This window comes from Pseudorca crassidens, chromosome 8 (assembly GCF_039906515.1).
Source record: "Pseudorca crassidens isolate mPseCra1 chromosome 8, mPseCra1.hap1, whole genome shotgun sequence".
NCBI classification, from domain to species: Eukaryota; Metazoa; Chordata; class Mammalia; order Artiodactyla; family Delphinidae; genus Pseudorca; species Pseudorca crassidens.
Genome location: NC_090303.1, coordinates 101666336 through 101693290, shown reverse-complemented (window position 1 = coordinate 101693290; position 26955 = coordinate 101666336). Strand labels below are relative to the sequence as shown.

Below are 26955 nucleotides of genomic sequence, written 5' to 3'. Positions count from 1 at the left end.
CTGGGGGTACTGGCTGGTGGGATGGGCGGGGCGCCCCAGAAACCTGCACTCGCCCCCTGGAAGTTGTCCACCTGCTCTGCAAAGTATCCATGATGTTGGGATTAGGTAGAATCATGCTGGTAAAAGAGAGAGGTTTTCAGCTCACCAGAGTCCTTCAGACAAGAGTCCCCAAGGACTGTCCCACCATCATCAAGGACGGTCCCCAGAAGGTCATGGGGGATCAAAACTTGTGTAGGGAACAGAGGGGGCAACAGAAAACTCCTGAGTTCCACACACAGGGTTTTGTGGTCGTTGAACTGGGAGGGAGCTGAGAACTGAGGTGGGCGCTGATGACACCAGCTGCGCCGAGCAAGGTCCTCACCCTCTCGTCTTGGGCTCCTGTCCTGAGGGGAAGGTACTGGACTGGAGCGGTGCAGACATGTCTTACCAGCTCCACTGCCTCGACCTGGCCCCAGCCGCCACCGTCTCTTGCTTGGACTGTAGCAGTAGCCTCCTTGCTGGTCTCCCAGCTTCCACCCTTTCACCCCAACAGTCTGCTCTCAACAGGGTGGCCAGAGTGATCGTGTTAAGATATATAGGATCCTGTCATCCCCTGCTAGAACCTTCCGGTGGCTCCCCGTCATTTTCAGGGTTGAAGTCCCAGCCCTTCCAGGTCCAGAGGAGTGGGGTTTCACTACCTTTTCAACTCATCAACTACTTCAGCCACAAAGGCCACTGTGCTCTGCCACGGCTGCTGCCTCAGGGCCTTTGCACTTGCAGTTCTCCCTGCTGGAAAACTCATTCCTGCAAGAATCCACGTGATGAAGTAAGGAAGAGATCGGCTCGCTGACCATAAGGGAAGGCAAACCCTCTCAGTGCCTCTCCCACAGTCCCAGCCCATCTCCCAACCCAGCCCCTTCGTCCTTAAGCATGTTTTGGTCTCCTGTTTTTCGTTTGCCCTCTGCCTGATGAGGGCTGTGGTTGGTGTGTTCATTCAGTGCCTCCCTGATTGGTTCCAAGGTCCTCAGCTGAGTTGGTGATATGCGGGCCGCCCTTTTCTCGGGCTTCACTGAACCAGCCGCTGGGGGTGGTTATCGGCTAGCACGAGCAGACAGCACGGTTTCCAGGGTGAGGAGGGTGCCTGAGCACGTAACACAGGCCCCGATGCAGACACGTGCGCCGTCTGCAGTGGATCTAGCGTGCTCAGGTGCACACAAATGTGCTTTTGTTAGGTGTCACCAAGTTTCCCTCCAAGAGGGTGGTACCGACTTCCACGGCCCGCAGCAGTGGGCGGGAGCGCCTGCTGACAGAGGTGCGGACGTGCCTCTTCATTTCTGCCTCTCTGGTAGGTGAGAGATGGTCTCAGCATTGTTGCTGGTGGTGTAGTTTGGTTGCCGTTAGTACACCTTCTCTCTCTCTTTTTATTTTTATTGGAGTATAGTTACTTTACAATGTTGTGTTAGTTTTACTGTACAGCAAAGTGAATCAGCTAGATGTATACATATATCCCCTCTTTTTTGGGTTTCCTTCTCATTTAGGTCACCGCGGAGCATCGCGTTCCCTGTGCTACACAGTAGGTTCTCATTGGTTAGCTGTGTTATACAGAGTATCCGTCGCATATATATGTTAATCCCAATCTCCCAGTTCATCCCACTGCCCCCTTTCCGCCTTGGTATCCATACGTTTGTTCTTTACATCTGTCTCTATATCTCTTTCTTTTTAAAAATCTTTATTGACACGTAATTCACGTAACAATTTACCCATTTAAAGTGTACAGTTCCGTGGTTTTTAGTGTATTCACAGACTTGCGCCACCACCATCACAGTCAGTTCTAGAATATTTTCATCTCCCCCGAGAGAAACTCTTTACCCTTTAACTGTCTCCTCTCTGTTCCCCCCCGTCCCCCCATCCCAGCCCTAAGGCTGTTAAGGAACCACAAAACAACTCTGTCTCTATAGATTTTCCTCTTCTGAACTTTCACATAAATGGAATCACATAACAACACGTGGTCCTTATGACTGGCTTCTTTCACTTGTGATAATGTTTTCAAGGTTCACCCATGTTCTAGTACAGTCGTCCCTCAGTTTCCACAGGGGGACTGGTTCCAGGACCCCCTTCGGATACCAAAATCTTTGGATGTTCAAGTCCCTCATATAGAATGGTGTAGTATTTGCGTGTAACGTATGCATGTCCTCCCATATACCAGAGATGATCCTTATAATACCTGATACGACGTAAATGCTATGTAAATGAATGCGCAAATTCAAGTTTTGCTTTCTGGAACTTGAATTTTTTTTTCCCGAATACTTTTAATCCGCCGCTGGTTGAATTTGTGAATGTGCAGCTGGGGAGATCGAGGGCCAACTGTATGTATCTATATTTCTTTCCTTTTATGGCTAAACACTATTACAGTGTATGAATGAATACACATCATTTTGTTTATCCATTCATCAGTTAAAGGACATTTGAGGGCTTCTCTGGTGGCGCAGTGGTTGAGAGTCCGCCTGCCGATGCAGGGGGCGCGGGTTCGTGCCCCGGTCCGGGAAGATCCCACGTGCCGCGGAGCGGCTGGGGCCGAGAGCCATGGCCGCTGAGCCTGCGCGTCCGGAGCCTGTGCTCCGCAACGGGAGAGGCCACAACAGTGAGAGGCCTGCGTACCGCAAAAAAAAAAAAAAAAAAAAAAAGGACATTTGAGTTGTTTCTGCCTTTTGGCTATTAGGAGTAATGCTGCTATAAACATTCATGTATAAGTTTCTGTGTGGATGTATGTTTTCATTTCTTGGGTTTATACCCAGGAATGGAATTGGTGCTCATGTAGTAACTCTGGGCTATAACCATCTTACGTTCCCACCGTCAGTGTAAGAGAGTTCCAGCTTCTCCACATCCTCACCAACACTTATTACTGTCTGTCTGTTCATTCTAACCATCCTAGTGGGTGAGACGTGGCATCTCATTGTGGGATTTTTTTTTTTTTTTTTGGCTGCGTTGGGTCTTAGTTGCCATGCACAGGCTTTCTCTAGTTGCGGCAAGCGGGGGCTTCTCTTCATTGAGGTGTGCAGGCTTCTCATTGCGGTGGCTTCTCTTGTTGCAGAGCACGGGCTCTAGGCGCACGGGCTTCAGTAGTTGTGGCACGCATGCTTCCGTAGTTGTGGCCCACGGGCTCTAGAGCACAGGCTCAGTAGTTGTGGCACACGAGCTTAGTTGCTCTGCGGCATGTGGGATCTTCCCGGACCAGGGCTCAAACCTGTGTCCCCTGCATTGGCAGGCGGATTCTTAACCACTGGACCACCAGGGAAGCCCTCACTGTGGTTTTGATTTGCACTTCCCTAATGACTAATGTTGTCAAGTATCTTTTCATGTGCTTTTTAGACATTTGTAAAGCTTCCTTGGAGAAATATCTATTCGTATCTTTGCCTGTTTTTAAGTCGGGTTGTCTTTTTATTATTAAGAGTTCTTTATATATTCTGGATACAAGTCCCTTATTAGATATTATATGATTTACAAATACTTTTCTTCCATTCTGTAGGTTGTCTTTTCACTTTTTTGGTGGTGTCTTTTGAAACAGGCAAGTTTTTAATTTTGATGAAGTCCAGTTCTGTTGTTTTCCTTTGTTGCCTGTGCTTTTGGTGTCATATCTAAGACTCCTCAGAACACCCCAAGTGGACTCATATGTTGGTAGTTTCTTATTAATATTTTAATGAAGCCAGAAGCCCTTAAAGGGGGGTATTTGCTTTCCCAGATTTTCTAGCATTGTCGTCTCAGTGAGATGGGCTTTGGGGCCATTTTCTTTTTTCATGCATTAGACGAGTCGTTCTGTCTTTCAGCAGGTCTTTTCTGAGCATCTACTCAGGGTCTGTACTAGATCAGATGAATCCAACGTCAGCCCCGCTTTCAAGGAGAGCCCCACCCCATTTGTTGGCTGGGATGCATGTCCATCCCAGCACCCTCTCAAGACCCCTACACTGCCACTCGGACCCTCGGGACCATCTCACGGCTCCATGGGAAGGAGATGCAGGTCTTCCTGACAAAAGCATGGAGGCCCGTGGACAGGAGTCGCAGTCATTCCGGGGCCGGGGCTCCTCCTGGGTAGGAGGTGCTCATGGCTACTTGCTGAAGGAATGGGCGGTGCCCAGAGCCCCGGAAGCCACTTGGGATTCCTCCTTTGTTCCAAGGTGAGCTCAAATCCCAGGCTCATGTTGAACCGGATCGTTACTCTGGCATTTTCTGGGCAGGATGCAAAGAGAGGGAAGTAGGGTGAGGCAGGTCCATCACATCTGCTGCACACCTGGAACCCAGCACAGCCCGAGGTGCGTCTGAGGAAACGTAGCACCGGCCTGGCTGCCTTGGGGTCCCCTGGGGCTGCCCACAGGGACGAGCAGGGGCTGGCGTTTGCAGCTGTGCCAGAAGAGGCTACAGCAGCCCAGGTTCTGCCTAAGACCCTCTCAAGATATTTCTGTTGAAATTTGTGTTCGGAAAAGCTGTGCTTCTACCCAGGAACTGGTTTATTTTCTCTTTCTGTAAAACGAGCAGTCTGTAACCCATTGTGGTTTATTTTTCTTGGTCTACAGCAGTGGTTCTCAACTGCACCTTAGTCTCACCTGAGGGTCATTTAAGACTCCCAGGACCCAGCTTCACCCTAAATCAATTACATGAGAAACTCTGAGACCAGGCATTGGGGCTTTTTTTCTTTTTTTGCGGTACGCGGGCCTCTCACTGTTGGGGCCTCTCCTGTTGCGGAGCACAGGCTCCGGACGCGCAGGCTCAGTGGGCATGGCTCACAGGCCCAGCCACTCCGAGGCATGGGGGATCCTCCCGGACCGGGGCACGAACCCGCGTCCCCTGCACTGGCAGGCGAACTCTCAACCACTGCGCCACCAGGGAAGCCTCTGTTGTTTTTTAATTCCCCAGGTGATGTGCATTTGAGGTTGAGAGCCAGTGGGCTACAGTAAGTTTGGAACCAAATGCCCAACTTGACTGTAGTTTTCTCCAACACACCTGCTTTCTCTGGTTTCAGTTTTCCATCTTCAGTTGTTTCTGATCCTGATTTCTGTTGGCTGATGGGCAGTGAAGGTAGCCTTTGGCCTAACCATAGCCTTGCCTGGCTACAGGCTCTGCCATGATGCACATTTGTGATGTTAGGAAAACGTTCTGCTGAATGAATGGATGAGTGAATACAGTAGTGAAAAAGCAGGAGGCTAACTGGCGTTGCAGTGGGGTTTTGTTTATCTCCAAAGTGGTGTTTTATGAAAAGCAGGTTCGATTAGAGGAAGAAGAAGAGATACGTGGAGAATGTTATAGAAATTCTAAAGGGGCCTTGTTGACCTCCTCAATATGTTTGGGAATGTGGTGACTCTGGTATTTAGGTTTAATTTCACTTTAAAAGTTTTGTTTTCACTTACAGTAATTACTTTTTCGTGATAAACACAAATCGTTGGCTTTCTTTGATTAGGGTAAATTTTTACCTTAGAAATGAAACAAAGAGAGAGGAAGGGAAAGTGGGGAGGGGATTTCCTTAGCTACCCAAGAGCTGGAAAATGGAAAGAGGAAATGGGTGAAATTAACAGAGCTGGAAGGAGGGGAGAGACAGAGAAAGAGGGCGTGGGAGGCTAAGCCCGGGGTGGTGGAGGCCCAGATGTGCACACGATCTCCCGGGGCAGGGGCAGCAGGAGAGGTCACCGACCTTTTAGGGTGACCGGCTGTCCCGGATCGCCTGGGACTGAGGGGTTTCTAGAGACATGGTACTTTCTGTTTTAAAACCAGGACAGTTCTGGGCAAACCAAGACTAGTTGGTCACCCTAACTATTGGCTGAGGACCTCCTAGTTGCTTCGTTATTCATTTTTGTTTGGAGGCAATTGGAGGCAGGAAAGCGCAGGGCAGGAGTCCCAGGTGGGACAGGAAGTGTGGCCTGGCTACCGGTGACAAGGATTTGAAGCTCCAGTGTCTGTAGTTCTGAGTATACCTTTACTTAACCCATCTGTTCTAAGGAAGGGATACACCACACAAATCCCCAGTGGAGAGGGTGGAAAGTGAAAGCACTGAGGTCCCGAGGAGGCCCACAGAGAGGGCAGGGCAGGAACGTCCTTCTCCGAGGCAGCAGGCTTGGGCCTTTCGGGCAAAAATCCCATCTCGAACTTGTTCTTCCCCCTAGACTAGGACTGGCTTGGAGGGCGGACTTTGCCCTCCCTCTTCGTGTCCTTATTGCCTGTGTGCCTGGTACGTAAGTGTCCAGTACGTCTTTGTTAAGTCCAGCCAAGTGGAGGCCCACGTTGGGGTGTCTGCCATAGACATGAAGGGTTATGGGTATTTACAGAAAGATCGACATAACCTTACTTAAAATATCGTTGAGGATGCAACACATACAAAGTATTAACACTTAGAGAATAATGTGGAATGAATTTGTTGAAGAAAACCAAAGCACCATGTTATGTTTGGGTTCAGGGCTTACTCTCAGAGAACGGGTCAACCCAGATCGATTCAGATAGCAGAGCAGGGCGAGGAAGCCAAGTAAACAACTTTTTAAATCACAGTAAGTTGGGGGCTTCCCTGGTGGCGCAGTGGTTGAGAATCCGCCTGCTAATGCAGGGGACACGGGTTCGAGCCCTGGTCTGGGAGGATCCCACATGCCACGGAGCAACTAGACCCGTGAGCCACAACTACTGAGCCTGCGCATCTGGAGCCTGTGCTCCGCGACAAGAGAGGCCGTGACAGTGAGAGGCCCGCGCACCGCGATGAAGAGTGGCCCCCGCTCGCCACAACTAGAGAAAGCCCTCGCACAGAAACGAAGACCCAACACAGCCAAAAATAATAAATAAATAAATCACAGTAAGTTGTACTGAGATTTTATAGAGACAGAGAGTAGACGCCGAAAAAGTTGTTTGTTGGCCAGGTTACCCTGGGGTAAGAGATGACCCCAATCCCAGCCATGAGTAGTGGCAGAAGTGTGTTTCTCTCTCATCTCCCCTATCCCAGCCATGAGTAGTGGCAGAAGTGTGTTTCTCTCTCCTCTGTGTGTCCATCACGGGCAGCTGTGACGCCCTGTTTGTTCTGGAAACCCAGGCTGAAGGAGCAGGTCCTATCTGAGTCCTTGTCCCAGGGATAAGAGAGGGAATCAGAACTCAGGAGAGCTCAGCAGTTTGGGGAATTCAGTGGAAGGGCCCCCCAGGACCTGCCTGCCCTGCTATCCTCGACACCACCTTTGTATTAAATGACAGCTTTAGTAAGTGGCAGCTCGTCTTCCAGGCATGAGGACAGGACTAACAGTAAAGCCAGCCATGCCGGGCCTGCGCATGAGTGGTCACTGAGTCATCGCAGGGCCCTGAGGCTGCAGTAGTCCTTTTACAGAGGGCGGGGCTCTGGGCCAGGTTAAGTAACTCACTTTAGGTCACAGAACCAGAGAGTGAGGGACAGATTCAAACTCTGATCCTAAAGCCAGTGGGTTCCCAGCCCTCCCCTCCATCCCCCTTCCTCCCTCCCCCTCCTCTTCCTCCCTCCCCCCTCCCCCCTTCCCCTCCATCCCCCCACCCCTTGCAGCTGCCTGGTACAGTGCTGACTCATGTTTAAATAACTAGGTTATATTCTGGTTGAGAAGATAAGAAAGCCAGTCACAAAATACCACATGGTGAATGATTCTGTTTATAAGAAGTGTTCAGAAGGGGTAAATCCACAGATATAGAAAGTCGATCAGTGGTTGCCAGGGGCTGGGGGAAGAGAGGGGCGTGGGAAGTGACCACTAGTAGACATGGGGTTTCTTTTGGGAGTGATGAAAATGCTCTAAAATTGTGTTGATGCTTACACGGTAGGTCTGTGAATTACTAAAACAGTTCATTAATGCACTTGAAATGGGTTAATTGTATGGTATGTGAATTCTGTCTTGATAGAGCTGTTAAAAAAAGAAAGAAAAAGCAAGTGGGTGCGTTTCCTGGGGCTACCATAACAAAGCACCACAAACTGGGGGCCTTGGAACAGAAGACATTTACTGTCCCCCGGATCTGGGGTCAAAGGTCTAAAACCAAGGTGTGGGCGGGGCCGTGCTGGGGAGGGTCTGTTCAGGCCTCGCTCCTTGGTTCATGCCTGGTCATCTTCTCTCTCTCTACGTGTCTGCATCTGTGTTCAAATTCCCCCTTTTTATAAGGACACCATCATATTAAACTAGGGCTCAGCCTAATGCCCTCACCTTAATCTTGATTACTTCTGTAAAGGCCCTATTTCCAAATAGGGTCATGTTCAGCGGTCCTGGGGGTTAGGGCTCCCACACATTTTTGGGGTGTGGGGACACAATTCAACCCATAACAGCAAGGAGGAGTACTTATATAATACATACCTATAGAGTACCTATATATTACATTCTTCTTTTTTCATTTTTATTTATTTTTTTGTTGGTGCCAATGATAAGTTTAATCTTTCAAGTGAAAATTAGAATTTTGGTAAACACATATCCACCACTGTGAATTTGACATTTTCCCAATCGTTAAAGATATTTCTAGGGCTTCCCTGGTGGTGCAGTGGTTAAGAGTCTGCCTGCCAATGCAGGGGACACGGGTTTGAGCCCTGGTCTGGGAAGATCCCACATGCTGTGGAGCAACTAAGCCCCTGTGCCACAACTACTGAACCTGAGCTCTAGAGCCCGTGAGGCACAACTACTGAGCCCGCGTGCCACAACTACTGAAGCCCACATGCCTAGAGCCTGTGTTCCGCAACAAGAGAAGCCACCGCAATTAGAAGCCTAGGCGCCACAACTAGAGAAAGCCCGTGTGCAGCAACAAAGACCCAATGCAACCAAAATAAATAAATAAATAAATTTATCTTTAAAAAAGGATATTTCTATTCAGTGATTAGATCAGTGATATTAATGATTTGTTTTAATTATTGTATAATAAAATGTATCAACATTTGAAAATTCTGCATAGCTCAGTGAAACAGTATTTTCCAAACAACCCATGCACTGCATCACAGCATCATACATGGAAAAAAGATGAATTCAAAATGCAAAGTAGACCAATGCAGTTCAGTGCAAAACAGTACAAAAGGGTCACTGACATATTTTCAGACTCCACGTTGCAACTAAGAAACTTTAAGAAACTTTAAGAAACTACTACTGGTCGGAGGGCTTCCCTTCCCTGGTGGTGCAGTGGTTAAGAATCCACCTGCCAATGCAGGGGACACAGGTTCAAGCCCTGGTCCGGGAAGATCCCACATGCCGCAGAGCAACGAAGTCCGTGTGCCACAACTACTGAGCCTGCGCTCTAGAGCCCGGGAGCCACAACTACTGAAGCCCGTGCGCCTAGAGCCCGTGATCTGCAACAAAGAGAAGCCACCGCAATGAGAAGCTCATGCACCGCAATGAAGAGTAGCCCCCACTCGCCACAACTAGAGAAAAACCCATGTGCAGCAATGAAGACCCAACGCAGCCAAAAATAAATAAATTAATTAATTATTTAAAAATAAAACTACTACTTGTCGAATTTTGATGCACTAGCAAAGAAGAATATACACAATTATCTGAGAGACTTCTTTTAAAGTTGTTAAACATTTTATAGGTTTCAGCTTCAGTTTTAGTGTTGATTCAATTTTCAGTAAAAGATTGACTGATAGGGAATCTGTGTAGCCAACAAATCTGGATACACAACCTGCCTGTTCTTGCATCTTTCACAGAGACGTCTGCAGGCAGGGGCCCGGGCGAGGGCAGGGGGGCCTGTAGGAAAGCAGCATCCAGTTTAAAAGGACGAGGGAAGGCATCCTTCTTAGAAGGCACCAGAAGACGAGTCCAGCTTGTCTAAGAGAGGACATGCTTGGGGACCGCTGTTATAGAGGGCAGCCTGGAGAAAAAAATTGTTTTGTGCCCCAGTGTGATTTGTGTTGGTGTCAGTTAAATCAGGAAGACTAGGGCTTGTTAAGCACCATCCTGGCCTTCCATCCACCACCTGGGCAGCCCAGAGCCTTCTGTTCCACGGTGCCTTTGAGGTGATTTTAGGTCACAGGCTTTCAGAACCGGAGCACCTGCCTGAGTCTAGCCAAGCAGCTCAGCCCATCAGCACTCGGCTGTCGTTGAACCAAGCCTGGCTTCCAGCTTCAATGGAAGATCTGGTTGCCAGGAACCTTCCAGAGCCTTCCAGAGCCTTGGCAGCATGTCCAGGGACCAAGAGGGGAGCCTTACCAAATGCAAGGACCCTCCAGTGCCTCTTTATTCACTTGTTCCTTCTTCTGTCTCAAACTCTCAGTCTCAACCTTAATCCTTTCACGAAGCTCTTTTTTTTTTTTTACAACTTCTTCCAAAGCAGCCACGTCCTTCCGACAACCGCTATGGTGGCTGCCGTCTACACTGCATGAGGTACTGCACTGACCCTCCGCCTGCTTGTTCCTTGTCTCCACAACCTTCCTCCCAGCCAGGACTGAAGTCCACGAGGTTGGGGGTCTTGTCTTCTACATCTCTTGGGTCCCAGGAATGCAGCATGAGGCTGGTACATGTTTGCAGGACCCCTGGATATTTGTTGTTACGAGAGGGACCTCCAAGAGATAGAGCAGGATCTGTGGTGGATGGTGGAGACCCTGCACAGACCGAGGGGGCCTTGTGAAGGGGCAAGGCCATCCTGTGTGTTTAACTGCAAAGTCAAAGAGGAAAACGGAGGCTTCCCAAGTTCCTCCCTGCTCCCGTGAAGATGAGCGCCCTGACCTCCCGGATGACGGGGCCCCCGCGTCCCAGGTCTGAGGACCCTGCTCCTTGGTCGGCGTTGACCCTGGATGAGACATTCAGGTAGAGACTTGCAGTGTTCAGAATTGCGGGGGTCCCTGGAGCCTCGGGCTGGGGCCTAAAAGTTAACGGGATGGAAGCCAGAGGAGCCCATGCCGGTGGGGGAGGGAGGCTTTGTTGGTTTTTTTTTTTTCTTTTTCTTTGTTTTTATTGAAGTATAGTTGATATGCAATATTATATTAGTTTGATAATTGTACCGCAGGTACATGGTACATAAGAGGAGGGAGTCTTTGTGCCGGCTGAGGCTGGGGTGGGTTCAGAGAAGACCCTATGAGGAGGAGAGACCCGTGTCGGCTTTGAGAAGCAAATACCTGAGCATGTGTAGCTTACTTACCCCCAATCCATCTGTGCTCCTCTGTGTGCCTCATCTTTTCGGCTGCCGGCAGGAATGGCAAATCCTTCCCCTTCTACCCAGTTCTCTGCACCTTCCACAGCTGGGCTTGTTTGGACTGAAGTTGGGGAAAGGCCACTGCAGGCCATGTGAACAAACCCAGCTTTCCAGCAGGCAGGGCTAGGTTCCTCCTTGTCAGGTGCGGGGTGGGGGGGGTGTCAAAATCAAGATCACCTGGGTCCTGGTCCTCTCGGCACCCGGCCAGGTGGCCTCGGGCAAGTCACTGCCCAGTTGGTCACCTGTGATTTAGAGCTCATATATGTGTCAGTTATTTGGCAGTGGTAATTCCGTAACTGGGCAGGTGACGTGCTCCAAACGCAAACGCTCTAACGCATGTGTGTATGGTCAGCGCGCTTCCTTGGAGGAGCTCAAGGACCCTGCTCGACATTCACGGCTCGGGGGCGCTTGTGGCCTGGGAACAGTCTCCACACGTGGGGCCCCAGGGAGTAAGTCTCTTAAGACCTTTGAGGGTCCGGGACGTGGCTAGGAAAGATGGTGAGACTGTTACCCTTTGGGGTGGGAGGTGGTTTGTTTCTGATTCCTCTCCATTGAAATCAGGGCATGAGGTCCCACTGATTCCAAAAGTCTTTGTGGTCCAGGAGTTCTAGAACCGCTAGTTCTGCCTGGATGGAGGTATCCAGTGAGTGGCCGGGTGGCAAAGGAATCTAAGCCCATTGGGCGCGTTAGCAAACACCTGGGTGCTTTGGTAAATATCGGAGGCCTCCGGTACTGGAGGTGGGTGAGGCCGTGTATCCCCTCACCTCCCCTACCCTGACAACCGCAGTACCAGATGATACGTTACACTGAAAGGAAATCTCAGACCAGAGTCGGCTAAGCCCCTATGGATGATTTTAGGCGGCAGGTGCAACCTGCTGTAGCTCAGAGGAAGGCTTGCTGCCCTTTGGCAGGTTCTCTCTGAGCAGAAGCCAGAGGTATCCTTGGGGCGGGACGGGCCGACCTAACAGCAGAGTTCAGCATCAGGTCCCCTGAGGTGGGGGGTGCAGGACAGAAGGCATCCCGGCCTCGAGGGCCGCAGGGGGTGCTGCCAGGCTGGCTGGATTCTCTAACCACTTCTTTCCAGGCTGCTGCAGCCTGTGCCGTCCTCCTGAGCCAGCCCTTCCTCGACACAACTCATTTTGCCAATGAAAAGCTTTAACGTTTCTTGAGCTGATCAAGATGTTCTCTGCCACAGATTTCAATAAGGATGTTCCACGTGCCAAGTCGTCCTCTTCCGCATGTTGATTCCCAACTGGGATATTTTATTTTATTTTATTTATTTATTTTTCTGAAGTATAGTTGATTTATAATGTTTCAGGTATACAATAAAGTGATTCATTTTATATACGTATATTCTTCTTCAGGTTCTTTCCATTATAGACTTTTACAAGACACTGAATATCGTTTCCCTGTGCTATACAGTAGGTTATTGTTGTTTATCTATTTTACATATGAGTGTGTATCTGTTAATCCCAAATTCTCAATTTATTCTCTCCTCCACTTTCCCCTTTGGTAACCATAAGTTTGTTTTCTATGTCTGTGAGTCTGTCTCTGTTTTGTAAAAAAGTTCATTTGTATCATTTTTTAGATTCCACATATAAGTGATATCATATGGTATTTGTCTTACTTACTCCACTTAGTATGATAATCTCTAGGTCCATCCATGTAGCTGCAAATGGCATTATTTCATTCTTTTTTATGGCTGAGTAATATTCCGTTGTATATCTGTACCACATCTTTATCCATTCATTGGTTGATGGACATTTTGGTTGCTTCCATGTCTTGGCTATTGTAAATAGTGCTGCTATGAACATAAGGGGTGCATGTATCTTTTCGAATTAGAGTTTTCTCCAGATATATGCCCAGGAGTGCGATTGCTGGATCCTATGGTAACTCTATTTTTAGTTTTTTAAGGAACCTCCATACTGTTCTCCATAGTGGCTGTACCAATTTACATTCCCACCAACAGTGTAGGAGGGTTCCCTTTTCTCCACACCTTCTCCAGAACTTATTATTTGTAGACTTTTTGATGATGGCCATTCTGACCAGTGTGAGGTGGTACCTCATTGTAGTGCTGATTTGCATTTCTCTAATGATTTGCAATGTTGAGCATCTTTTCATGTGCCTGTTGGCCATCTCTGTGTCTTCTTTGGAGAAATGTCTGTTTAGGTCTTCTGCCCATTTTTGATTGGCCAACTGGGATACCATAGAGGCCACCAAACTGCTGCTGCCCTAACATATTGTGTAGTGAGTGGATACAGGCGCGCTGGCCTCAAGCTGTTTGTAGAAACGGGATTCCAAAGTCAAGTGCCACAGCCACCCACATCCCTGCTTGACCTGGAACATCTTAGATGCTGTTGCCAGTGGATGGTCAAGCCAACGCCAGGCCACGCCCCCTCTCCCGGACTGCCCAGCTTCCGAGTGAAATACAAGTGCAGCTAGTGCAGCCGGAGCCAGACCCTCGGCCCAGGGGGAGCCTCTTGTTTGGTTTTCCCATGCACAGAACCAGTGGCCCCAGGATTGCTGACTGAGTACGTGGACAGGATCGACCGCCTCCAAAAGGAAGGAGGACGAAGGCTTTCCTTAGCAGCTGCTGTCAGTCTGCACGTGCCTCGCGGGTGTGACACGCAGGCCCGGTGGACGCTCCGTGAGGGGTGTGGTTACCCTCCTGCAGTGGCGCCTTGTCACAGGAATGAGCTTGGCACGCAGCGTTTGAGTTTGGGGCTCGCGGCTGAAGGTGGTGCGGGACTTGGCGAAGGGCTTGTGCTAGATTCCTGGACCGCTGAGACTCTCACCCTGGTCTGTCGCACAGGGGCCGGGTGGGGGCACCCTTACTCACGTGTGACCTGTGTTTCTAGTCTTCTGTGTCACAGAGCGAGGTGATACTGTGCATGGTTTGCGATTTTCCTGCCACACCTCCCACGTCACTGGAATTCTTTGACGTCGCCGCTGTGATTTCCTGGCAGCACAGCGTGTGGCTCTGTCCGAGCATCCTCGACAAGACCTCCCCCCTCCTTGCGCCCTCGGGTGGCTTCTGGGCCTCCTCATTGCTGCAGACTCTCTGTGCAGAAAGCTTTGTTTGCAGTTCGGATCTTCTTCAGGGCCAAGCCCCTAAAAGGGGAATTGCCACCTTTGAGAGTGCGAGCACATTCCTCTTATTTTTAATTACACAAGTAATAAGCCTGTGCCACAGAAAACCCAGGAGATACAAATAAGCAAAAGTAAATAGATAAAACGGGGTGGGGTGTGACCCTGTCAGAACTGGAGGGAAATGCACCTGTGATTGAGTCCCCGCGTTGCAACTGGTTTGTCTGTAACCCTGGTGACTTAGCCTCTCTGAACTACAATTTCCTTATTCATACAATAGATAGTAGCTTACCCAGTTACCTACTGTGCAGGTTGAGATGGCGTATGTAAACGCCAGCACGGAAAATACACTCAAGGAACCAATTCCACGAGAAAGGCCGGGTCGTAACCTACAGATGCCTGCGAAGCCTGTTGAGGGGAGGGGGACCCACGAGAACCCTGGGTGACAGTTTAGCACAAGCCCACGAGGTGGGAAGGTTGGACGGCTGTGGGCCTGGCTCTTGTGGGCCTGGTACAGCACCCTGAAGAATTGGGGCTTGTTCTGTAGGTGATATGGAAGTAGTGTTTTCGTTTCTGGTTTAGTTTGGTTTTGCTTTGTCATTTTGGATCTGGTGAAGGTGCTGAGAGTCATGTTTGGAAAGCAGTGTTTAGGAGGATCCATTGGGGGCGGGCGAATCGGGGGGATGGGCCACAGGCAGGAATGTCCCCGAGACCAGTGGTAGGGCCACTGGTCCTACCTCCAAGAGTGCTGACCCTCCACCCTCTCAGGAGAGCAGGTGAAAAAGCTCCGAGCCTGAAGAGGAGCTGTGAGCCTTCAAGGGTCAGTGGAGACTTTGGAAGCGAGAACACGTATGCAGGAGAACACGTATGGCCGTGTTCGTGGTGGTAGCTTGGTGGCCGGAGCACAGTGGTTTGTGCTTCTCCGTCTCTAATGAATAGTACCAGGTACCTGAGACCGGGGCTTGCTGGCGGTCAGAACCGCAGAAAGTCACTCCCGCCCCGTAAGTCATTCGCAGGCGCTTGTCTCTAAGGGTAGCAGACCTTTGACCACTTTGGACGGGGCAGCCCGTTTCCCTGGCACTGCCAGCCATTCCAGGCAAAACTAATTAGGCTTTTTGCCTCAAGCGTGTTTGTATTGCTTTGGAATAAAGCACTCAGAAAATAAAACAAGCCCCGCTAACCCAGCAAGGCGAGTTCCAGAACCAGCTGGAGAAACTATTGTGATTGGCTGGGTCCCCGGTGGACCCCTCGTTCCTGCGCCCAGGGGATAGCTGCAGGGCTGACTCCAGAGCGCCGGAAGTGACGCCAGCTTTTTGCCAAACCGTGAGTTTACGCTAGCACTGCCCTCTGGTTCCAGAATAATCCCTCACATCCCAAGCCGATGCTTATTTTTGTCCAAATGCTTTGCTCACACGTTTTCCCAACAGCAGCCCCGGGAGATGTGCAGAGCAAGTGTGTCTCATTCCGGCTATTTCTTCAGAGGAAGGACTGAGGTTCAGGGAAATGGACCTGGGCTGCTGTCACAGAATATTCGTGTTTAGGTCTGAGAGGACCCAGAGGTCTTTCAGGTGACACCAGGGTGACTGCCACCAGGAAGAAGTTGATTATGAGGCTCCCACGCCACGCAGGGGAAGCACAGGGTGGGTGAGGAGGCATGAAGAGCGGGGGAAGATGTGGTTTCTGTGGGAAGGAGCAGGCGAGGCAGCTGAGCAGGCATAGGACTGGCGAGTTTGAATAACTTCAGCTCTGGGGGCTGTGGGCGCAGGGGCCACCCCTGGTTGTCTGGTCCATGGAGGGGTGAGAGCCGGATGGAAGAGGTGAGGGGGTGTGGGCTCTGCATCTGCTGGTTTTCATGAGAAAGGTGTGCTCCCAGGGGAGCAGTTTACTCTCTCTAGGGATTGGCGAACCCTGGGAGGGCCATCCCTCCAGGGTCAGTGAGGCCTCAGACGTCAGAGCATCAGAATTACAGGAAATAGGACAGGGACGATGTTGCCTTCTAGATGTTTGTTTGCAGGTAGTCTGGTCAGCGTTGAGGGTCTGGGGTTTCAGATGGGAGTTTGATTAGCAGAGCATTTGGGAAGGGCCTCAGCCATCCTTCTTGCCAGAGAGAAAGCGGCATTCTCTGTATTCCAAGAGCGGGGAACCCCAGGGAGTCCAGGTCTCTGAAGCCATCGTGCTGCTTCCCTCTGAAGGGAGACGGGGACCGTGCAAGGGGCTGCGCTGGCAGAGGACTCGGAGCTCAGATGCCATCGACTGTGGCATCATCAGCCTCCCCCGCCTGCATTTGTCCTGCTGCCTTTTTAAAAGACCTTGCTGGGCCCTCCCTCCTGCCCCCTTGCCTGTGTAGTAAGGAGTTGCCTCCGCGGCAGCCCCCGACACGGTGGTAATGACAGTTTGCTGCAGTCCCGTCAATGAGGGGATCTGCCCGTGCACTGCCTGCATCGTGAGCTCCGGCCAGCAAGGCTGCCGCCTGCGCCGTCTCGGGCCAGCCCATGCTGCTGCCATCGCTTGTTGCACTGCTTTGGGGACTGGAACACACCCAGCCGGGTCCCCATCTGTTGCAGACGTGCGGCGGCGGCGGCTCGGAGAGCAGCTGAACCCTAGAAATCGCCTGTGCTGAGGGGGCTGGGAAACCCTCCCTCTCTCGGGGACCTTTGGAGCGAGCGAGGCAGCAGGATTTTTCAGAGCCGGGGGCGCTGTGTCTCCCCCATCACTTGTGAGCCAGCGTTTCCCAGCCCTGCACTTCTGATGAGCACCCGGGAAGAGGAGACCTCCAGGACCACCTGGGGCTGAGTAAGCAGACCTCCCGGAGCTGGATTTCCGCATGCATGGTGATTGTACGTTCGGGGTGGGGGGCGGGGGGTGGAGGGGGGAGCTCTGTTCTCTCATGACGCTTTGTCTCCGCCGTATGCAAGACGGATGCTGAATCCTCGCTTTGTTCCTTGGGAGCTTCTTGTTAAATTAAACACCTCCAGGCCGAACCAAATGTTCCTTCCCTACCTAGGTGCTGTGTGTTCTCTCCTTACGTAACTTTTTCTTGGTGGTTCGGAGATTCACTCGTGAAGGTGGCATGTACGTGCGTGGGCGCATTCATCTGTGTTCCCCGTATGAGTTCGGTCCCCCCTCCCCCTCCCACCCACCTGAGTGCGAGGTCTCCCCACACAGTCCCCCCGCCTGCCTGAAAGTTCCCTAGCTGAAATCTTCAAGTCTGACGGTCCCTGCTTTTCCTCTCCCTTCCCTGAGTCATCACTGATTGAATCTGTCCCAAACGGAAAGGATCGGGATGCTGCAGGGACCCCTGGGCATGGCCCCGTGGTCCCTGGGAAGGCCCTGGACCACATATTCGCGTTGGCTGGTCTCCTGCCCTTGGAGGGTGAGCTGTCGAAAGCGTACTTGTTGCTTTTAACTTCTGGGAAATACATTGAAGAAACAGAAAACAGGAGGAGGGTGGGGAAAGACAGGAAGGGGAGGAAGAGAGGATGGGAGATGTCCTGACCCACGACTGAGCTAAGGCTGGTCTGTTGTCTGCGGGAAGGAGGAGGGTGGAGGCTGAGAACCGGAAGCCTGAACTGGCGCACGGGTCTGCAGAGCCACAAGTGGAGCTGCGGGCTGGACGGGTTGGACCCGGAGACGCGGCCCAGGCTCGACCTCCACCGGCACCGGTGCACGCTGCTTTGAGCAAGCCACATCGGTTTTCCTCTGGGGGTTTCTTCCCCCTACAGTCCCCTCCCATACGCCAGGGGCTGCACTAGTTATGAGTGGCGAGAACTTGAGCTTAGAGTCCCCGATTGCTGGTATTTGAGTCCTGGTGATTGGGAGAGATGGGTGGGGATGGAGTGGGGTTATAGTAGAATGAAGCTTGAGCCTTTGCTTCTGAATTTACAGTCCAGTGGGGAGAAAAGAGACTATGAGACGATTCAAGACTCGCGGGCTGTGGGGAATCAAGCCCTGGATCGTGGCAGACTCTAGGTGATGAAAGACAGGTCCTTGGGGTTGGTCGGGGGCAGGTGGGAGAGGGCTGCACAGAGGAGCTGGGACTCGGCAGGCGCCCCCTGGGCCTGGGGCACAATGGGGTGCAGCAGAGGGTTCTGCCGGAGGCTTACGTGCGAGAGCAGGGGAGATCCCAAAGCATAAACGGTGGGCGGACTCTCAGGTGTGACGAGGTAAGAGGCCTGCTGGAGCCGAGGGCAGGGGCTGGAGAGTCCGCACATGAAGCTTCCTGGGAGTGGGAGAGACACAGGCAGTGAGCTTGAGCCAGCCTCCGTGGGCTCCGCTGACCTATCAGCCAGGTGATCCCTCGCCCTGAAAACAGCCCAGGGAGGCCTCGTCACCCGGCCTCTCAGGACCGGGCTCCTTACCTCTCTAGCTGCTTCCCCAGTTTGCATGGAAACTTCCAAGGGCTCAATCAGTCTAAGGTGGGGTGTTCTGTTTTTGCTTTTGTTTTTACCCACTATTAAGCCTATGAGACAGGTGTAAGCTCCTTTTTACAGAAGAGGAAACGGAAGGTTAAAAGGTTAAATTCATTCAGGGAAAATAACTGAAAATCTAGGATATTTAAGGTTCTTAATCTTCTTGCCTCACCTAAAGTCGCAAGCGTTGAATTGGGAAGAGAAGCCAGGTATCCTGAGGCCTGACTCCCTCTTTATTGAGGAGTTGAGTGGGGGAAGGGGGCTGGGAGACTGAGGATGGGTGGAGGGAACCTCATCCCAGGCCGTGGGCTCCTCTTCAGGGCTGGTCCCCAGGTTGGTATTGAAATCAGATCTTCAGTGAAACAATCTCTTGAGTCCTACGTGCCAGGCGCTGGCCATTCCAGGATGAGAAAGACACGTGGTCTTGACGTCATCAATTAATGGTGCTGAACGGCCAGGGATCCCAGAAGTGTGAATTTTGGGTTCTCATTTCGGCTCAGCTGTTTCTGATTTTTGGTTTTTGGGAGCAGACACAGTTTTTATTTTATTTATTTATTTTTGGCTGCATTGGGTCTCCGTTGCTGCGCGCGGGCTTTCTCTAGTTGCGGCAAGCAGGGGCTGCTCTTCGCTGCGGTGTGTGGGCTTCTCATTGCGGTGGCTTCTCTTGTTGCGGAGCACGGGCTCTAGGCGCGCAGGCTTCAGTAGTTGTGGCGCGCGGGCTCAGTAGTTGTGGCGCAACGGGCTTAGTTGCTCCGCGGCATGTGGGATCTTCCCGGACCAGGGCTCGAACCTGCGTCCCCTGCATTGGCAGGCGGATTAACCACTGTGCCACCAGGGAAGTCCCAAACACAGTTTTTTAAAATTGAGATATAATTGACATACATTATATTAGTTTTAGGTGTACAGCATAATGATTCAATATTTGTATATAATGTGAAATGATCATCACAATAGTTAACATCCATCACCATCATAGTTACAAAAAGATTTTTTTCTTGTGATGAGAACTTTTAAGGTCTCCTCTCTTAGCAGCTTTCAAATGTGCAGTACTGTGTTATTAACTATATCAACCCAGCTGTTGACTAATGGAATCCTTCTTGGATTTTTCCAGCCCCTCACTGCTCTCCTTCAAATGACAGAAACCTTATTCTTCCTTTGAAAGTATTCCAGGAACTTCCCTGGCAGTCCAATAGGTCCCAATGCAGAGGGCACGTGTTCGATCCCTGGTTGGGGAACTAAGATCCCACATGCCACGTGGTGGGGAAAAAAAAAAAAAAATGTATTCCAGTCTCTCCTATCCCAAGACGCTCATCCCCTCCTACCAAACCCCTTTAGCACTTCCTCATATGCTGCCCGTGGGCTAATATAATTTAATGCCTATTCTTTTTGGGTTTTGCATTATTTTGTATTAAGTTGTGTTCATTTAGTTCTTGTAGATTGATTCAATTGATAACTCCCTGTGGTCCGTTGCCCCCCACCCCTGGCACTGTATGGACCCTGTGGCCCATGTCTGGTCATGAAAGCACGCATCTCAGCTCTCATCATGGGTGGTGACTTTAGGAAAGCAGGGCAGGACCCACAGGCAGGTGGCTTGCTGGAGGCTCTAGCTTCCCCCCCTCCTGCAGCCCTTGTGTCTGCCTGGACCAGACTTCTTTCCCAGAGCATGACTTAAGGTCCTAGAGCCCTAAAGCGGTTTAACGAGAGACTGCAGAGCTCTCGCCTCGATGACTAAAATTTCAGTTGAGAGGGGTGTGATCAATTTCCTCTTTAACCCCAGAGCCCTTGGGCCCTGGGCTTGGGAGTTGGACTTGAGTCTGAATCCATGTCCTGCTCTTTACCAGCTGGGGACCCAGGCAAATTATTTCATCTTTCTGCACCCGATTTTTCTTCTAAAAATGGAGATAACAATAACTCAGTAACCACTGGGTTGGATGAAACCAGCTGACCAAGGGCCAGTTCCGGGCACGTAATAGAGGCTCAATGAACAGCAGGCCCTCCCTTTAGGTGGCGGTCAGTTGTGGGGTTCCCCCGCTGAGCCCAGCAGAACCTCTCCAACCAGGACCTTGAAGTGACCTGCTTTTCTGAGGTCCCTGGGTCTGTTCACTTGGGTTATTCATCAGGAAATCGAGGCTGGAGGGCTCTGGGTTCTGTTGGGTTCATGTAGTTCCCCTGCGGCTCCAGTCTGGCCACTTCTCCATCTGTCCTTGGTGACGGACACATCCGGTCCCTCCCCCCGGCCTGCCTGTCCTGTGTGGACAGGTTGTGCCCTCGGGTGGGTCATCTGCGTCTCCTGTTCATCCTAAGATACAGCGTGGTGGGAGGTGGGGAGAGAGTAGGAGAAAAGCAAACCTAGACCTGGGTTTCGTTTTGACTTTACTCTGCGGGCAACGTACGTGCTGACATTTTACTGTCTCATGTCTGCTTTTAAGGGTGGCTTCCACATGCCTGTGATCCTGGCCCAGCTCCTCAGTTAGAGCCTTGCTGTGCAGGTCCCAGTAAAGAAGAGAACAGAAGCCGGCGAGGTGGCCGGGACACAGCAGGCCCGCCGGCTACAGGCAGCACCGCATCTACCCCTGGGGGGTTGGGGGGTCCGGGCCACCCAGGGCTTGCAAGTCAGTGTTCAGCGTTGTCTCCCAGCCCACTCCTACTTCTCTTCTGGGTCCAGGGCTTCCAGGATCGGGTCTCACGGCTTCTTGGATTGAGAATCAGACATGGAATCGAGGGCAGAGGAGAGACAAGAGGAGGCACCTCAGCAGACTCATAATAACCCAAACAACAGACATTCTCCTTGACGGGGAGCTGCACTGACTAAGTCACGTGCAGAGTTTTCACGGCTGCAAGTAAAATTGGGGCCGACACTTGTGGGCATTTGGGGTGGTCTGAGACGTCGGTGGTGGAAGGGGGAACCGGGATGGCCTGTGTTCAGGGGAGGGGTCATAAGGAAACAGACAGAATGTTCTCCTCACCTAGGGTAGGGATGGTGCACGACCCTCCAAATAACCAGGACCAACAAGCAGACTCTTCCATGAACCATAGCGGGTGTGGGACTGTCTCGGGAAGGAAAAAAGATGACAAAACGTGAGGTATGATGCATCAGGGCAAAGAGGCTCCTCCCGCACGGGAGTGAATCTGGCCCTAGGACCTGGCGCTACCGTTCTGGCGCGGGTTGAGGTGGACGCTCCTTTGCTTTATGCAAACCGTGGACACCCGATGGCTAAATCCTGCCCGCCCCATTCTTCTTCTCAAAGCTGGGAGATGTGGGAAGACATTTCTAGAAGTATTTTCACCTGTAAGGATCAGAAGGGTGATTTCTACTTACCCAAAAATCAGCTATAATTTTTTAACTGCCATTACCGTTAGCCCTTCCCTACCCAGCTTTGGCAGGAAACAGGCAGTTCTTAAAGGCGAGTCTCTGGATGATGGAAACTCCTCCCCAGATAGAGCACTTGACTGGCCAGGTGAGCCTTCCTGTCTCAGAGTCAAGACCGAGCTGGTGGGGCGTCTGGACGTGCTCTCGGGGGAGTGTCTGCATTTCATCAGAGAGCAGGACTGATACACTTTTAAGGCCAGGAAGGCAGAGGTGGAAGGGAAACTTCCGGTACCCAGGTGCCAGGGAGAGACCTCCAACAGAGGGGCAGGGCAGCAGCCACTCCTTATGAGCGAGGCCAGGCTGACTCTGGCCCGGCGTGCCGGGGGCTTCCTGATACTGCACGGATCTGGGGGTGGGTGCGGGTAGGGAGGGGCTGGACAGGGCTGAGGGTTCATCCGTTTTGAACCTATTTTCTGCTCAGATTCCCGGAGCCCCCGGCCCCTGGTGGGATTTGCCCTTCGCGCTAAGCCAAGTCCCAAGCCAGACGTTTACCCAGAAGGGCCAGGCCTGGCTCTGAGCTCTGCTACAGGCATCTGTCACCACCCATTCACTCTGAGTCATCCCACACTCAATCTGCTCAAATCACAGAGCCTTGAAATGCGCTTTCCAGTTGGCCTTCCACCACAGAGCGGGGGTGGGGGGGCACTCGGGAAGAAGGAGGGTCCCGGGCGGGGGTGGGACACGCCCAAGTCTGGCCTGGGGTAGAGTCGGGGGGCTCGGAGTGCCTTGCCTGGGGCCGAGAACCCCTTGCTTCCATCCCCTGGGGTAGGGTCAGGATGCCCCTCCCAGCCTCGCCGGCCCCTCGAGGTCTCACTAGCAGCCACCTGGCAGCTCTCCCCGGAGGACTCACTCCTCTTCCAGGCTGGCTGCCTGCACAGGGGGCGCTGGGCCTGGCTTGGGGGCTGGCCAGCTCCGCCCCCGGGAGAGGCTCGGAGAGGGGGCCTGGGAGAGGAGGGGGCCCCAGCTGCTGCCTTGGTCTCTTTCTCCTCCTCATTTCAGCCCCTATTCCCTTCCAAACCCCTGCTGGCTAGATGGGAACCATTCCCCCACTGTCTCCTAAGGGAGGAGAAAAGACTTCAGCCAGAGTCGCAAGTGTTTCTCTAAGCCTGGCCCCCGACCTGCACCAGGGTCTCCTGGGGGCCGCGGTCCCACCCCACCCACTGAATGGAGGTTCCCGGCAGCATCTTCTGTGCCCTGAAGACCAGCTTTGCAGGAGAGGAATCTCTGTGCGTGAGTTGGAATCAGCCTTTTCCCCTCCTGCTCATTTATCTAAAAAGAAGATTCTAGACCTTGCCCAAGGTCCAACCTGGCACCGAGTCTAGCAGTTTCTCCCCCCAAATCAGTTTTTTCTAATTTCACTCATGGAGAAATATAAGGAACTCATTGTGCAATTGCCCCCCAAAAATCCAAAGAATATTTTCAATAATCTCAAATGCCTAGGGACTCTGGTTAATCCAGGGTCCTGACTGAGAGATGCCAGCCATGCCTCATCTGGAATCCTAACTGTCGAAAACTGGAGCCCAGTAACATGCACTTAACAGTGAAGCCAACGTGACGTCACCCGGGCTCTGACACTGGAGGTACTTCAGGACCTCAGCAACCGCCACTCTGACAAAATCTGGAATCCAGTAACTAAAGATGTCCGGTTGAGATAAGCTGGCTGTGGCCACTGTTCCTCATCACATTTCAATATCCACATGTTCTTGGCGCTCGGTGATCCCTACACCTCCTACTTGGCAGGAGGGAAAAGTGTAGTTTATAGAGAGGGGATGGGGAATCATGGCCTCAGCCCCGGAGTGTCCTTGGGCATCCCCTTCTCCACTTCTAGGGACCCCTGCAGGGCTCCCCAAGCTGGCTTCACCCAAGCACTTTTTCTGTCTGTCGCCACACCATCCAGTTTTCTCTCTTCTCTCTCAGGCCTTCAGAGTCCTCTTCTGAGATGAGCTCATCCAATAACCTGCCAACTCAGAGAAAGGGTTAGTTTAAGGAGTTATCTCTCCTGGTTATTTAAATACTGCCTTGATCCGAATAAGGGGTCTTTGGATAGGAAATGTGAGCACCTTTGTAGCTTTGGGACATCTCATATTTGGGGATTTACCTTTGGGAGAAATTGGGCTCTTCGTGTCCAGCAGATCTTTCCTCCTGGATCTGTAGCTACTGTGCGTCTAAACTGGGCTCTGGAAAGTGAAACACTGGCCTTTCATATCCCTGGTAAGGGAAGACGGGACAGCTGTGCCCTATCTGATGTGTGTAACAAGGTGCTTTGGCACCAGGAGGGCAATTGAAACTGGAGGATTTTAGCTAGAAAATAAAGTATGTAACTGGTCTGTAACACACAGCACAGCTGCTTCCTGGAAATTCTACTCCCACTGCTTGAAAAAGCATATTCAGTATTCCAGAATTAGTAACATGGACATCTTCCCTGGATTCTGTGGATTGCTTGTTTTGTTTTTTTCTCCCCTATGGTATAGGGATGGGTGGTGGCTGACCAGTCACTTTTGGGTCAGCTTTACTGACCCGTAGTCTACATACAACGAAATCCGCCAGTTTTAAGTATACAGTTAGGCGGATTGTGATCAGTTTGCAGTCACGTGACCCCTAGCCCAATGGTGATAACGGAACGTTTCCATCACCCACAAAAGGCCCTTCTGGTCCCTCTGCAGCCTGTCCCCTACCCATCCCCCTCTTGAGACTGAGGGTGGCTCTGTGTCTTCCCTATGAATGTCTTCCAGCACCACCACAGACACACAGGGGCTACTTAACAGATGTTTAAAAGGATAAATACGTCAGTGGTTCTAACATATTTTTGAAATCCCCATGAGACGTCTTCTGGTTCCTCCCATTCACGCTCGGTTCTGAAAGATTGTCTAACACGCATGCGTTAATAAATAATTTCTGCATTCAGTCATTCCTGATCTCAGCCTTCTGATCAGCCTTAGATAATCAGTGTCACCAGAGTTGATGAAGAGCCAGCTAAAAGCAGAGACTCACTGTCTTTGTTGCATGTGCTGTCCCGGGCAAGTGTGCAGTTCCCTTTCCACTTTTCAAAAGACTAGAAACGCTGCAGGAGCATCCGTTGCCATTTTTTGTTGTCTCCCATCCTAGACCAGAAATCACTGACCTACGTCGCCCTCACCTTCTTTGGTTTTGGATTTTTTTTTTTTTTGGCAGTAAATGAAGTCAGCACTTGAGCAATTTAGGGGCACACCTGGAGAACACCCCCAAAGGCTTTCTCAGTTTACAGGGACTTTCTGTGTCCCTAATTCATCACCAAGGGCTCAGAGTCCCTTCACCTTGCCTGGCTGAACTGCCCTTTCTCCTGTAAGTTTGGGACCCATCTTGCAGCGATCTGGGTGCCGTTGAATCTGGCTCTTTCCCCTAATCACAGCTCTGAGAGACAAGATGCTATGGTCTACTCACTGGGCTCAATAATAATATTTTGCCCCTAAATAATGGCACCTTACCCATAAAAATCAGTCATTTCTTTTAAAGTAATAGCTAACATTTTCCAAGTAATTGGAAATTACTCATGCGTTATCATAATCTCTTTATATGTTAGTTCAGATGTATTCTGTGTTTACATATTTATATGTTAACTCATAATTTCGCAGGAACTCCTGTGACTCCCATTTTGTAGATTAGGAAACTGAGGCACAGAGAAATTAAATTTCACAAGATTACCTAGTTTTCTGATCATCTGTTGCTATATCACAAACCACCCCAAAGCTTAAGGATATGGCCTGGGATCATCACTGGTCTAGGGGCTGCCTGGCTCAGTCCAGCAGTTCTCCTTTGGAGTTCCTCATACATTTTCAATCCAGTGGCCCCTGGGGCTGGAGTTCTGAAGGTTTCTTCACGCTCCTGTCTGGCTCCTGAGTTGGTTTCACATCCCTTTCTCCATGCTGCTTCACCACGTGGCTAGCTTGAGCTTCCCCAGAGCATGGTGGTCTCAGGGCGGTGGAATTTTTAACACGGCAGCTTTTTTTTTTCCCCAGGGAAGAGTCCAGGAGAGCCAGGGATAAACTTCTTATCACCGAACTCAGAAGTCTCACTAACTCAAGTAGTTATTCTGTGCTTCCAGGTTACATCAAAAATTAAATAGAATAGACACAAACGTAGGTTACACGGGTGCCATTGCTCACCCATCCAGCCAATGTTTGGTGGTCTGACAGCATTGTCTGTTGGTGAGGCTGTGGTGTAAACAGATGCTGTCCTGCACCAGAGCAGAATGACCCAGACCTAAGGAGGGCAGGTGGCAACGTCTGTCAGAAGCCGTGACCGCGTTGCCCTTTGAGCAGCGATCACACGGTCCTAGAAACATGAAGAACATGCAGAGTTTTCACCGTAGCAGCCTGTGACGTAGATGGGGGGTGGTGGAGCTATTGTGTTCCGTGCAGAACACACCGCAGATACCAGAAAACCCTATGAGCCGACTTTGAAAGATCTCCTGGACATACACAGTGATAAACAAGGAATGGAGCAGAATATATACCAGGGAGCCCTTTGTATTAGAAAGGGGGGAAATACTTGACGTCTGCGCTCACGTAAAGAAGCCCCAACTGGATGTGCAGCTAGAAGTGGTCCCTTTGGGGGGGGGGGCGTGGCACGGATGGGGACAAGGGTGGAAGGGCCCAGCTTTTCAATTGCGCATCCCTTTGTTTTGACTTTCAAATCCTATGAGTTTAGTTTTCCGTCCGCACACAAAAAGTTAGTCGGATGACATAGCTGTTGCTCGCAGAGCGCTCACAACCTCGACAGAAAGTTTGTGCATAAACGGCAAATGGACAGTGCTGGAGTGGGTTGATTTTAAATGTAGTGGGGTGAGACATCGTTTCCAGCGGACTTGACAGCAAAGGCGTCATGAATCCACGAGACCCGCATTAGTTCTGAAGGATGAGGAGGACATGAGTGGGTGAAGAGGACGGGTCAGTCCCAGCCGGACAGCGTGGCGCCGGCCGGCGCCTCTCAAACCCC

At 51.2% G+C, this 26955-nt stretch overlaps 1 protein-coding gene across 9 annotated transcripts in view; it reads left to right on the top strand.

Moving 5' to 3' along the window:
* The window catches only part of PRKAG2 (protein kinase AMP-activated non-catalytic subunit gamma 2), a 276835-nt gene that overhangs the window by 34381 nt on the left and 215499 nt on the right, over positions 1-26955 (top strand). Inside the window, exon 1 of one of the 9 annotated variants that reach the window (XM_067747496.1) lies at positions 16196-17039. The exons of 6 other annotated variants lie outside the window; for them this stretch is intronic. In XM_067747496.1, coding sequence (XP_067603597.1) covers positions 17031-17039 — 9 coding nt within the window. In that variant the 5' untranslated portion in view covers positions 16196-17030. Of the gene's footprint in view, positions 1-16195; positions 17040-17470; positions 17576-26955 lie in introns of those variants that run through there. 2 more of the 9 variants (XM_067747497.1, XM_067747495.1) reach the window with 2 other exon arrangements.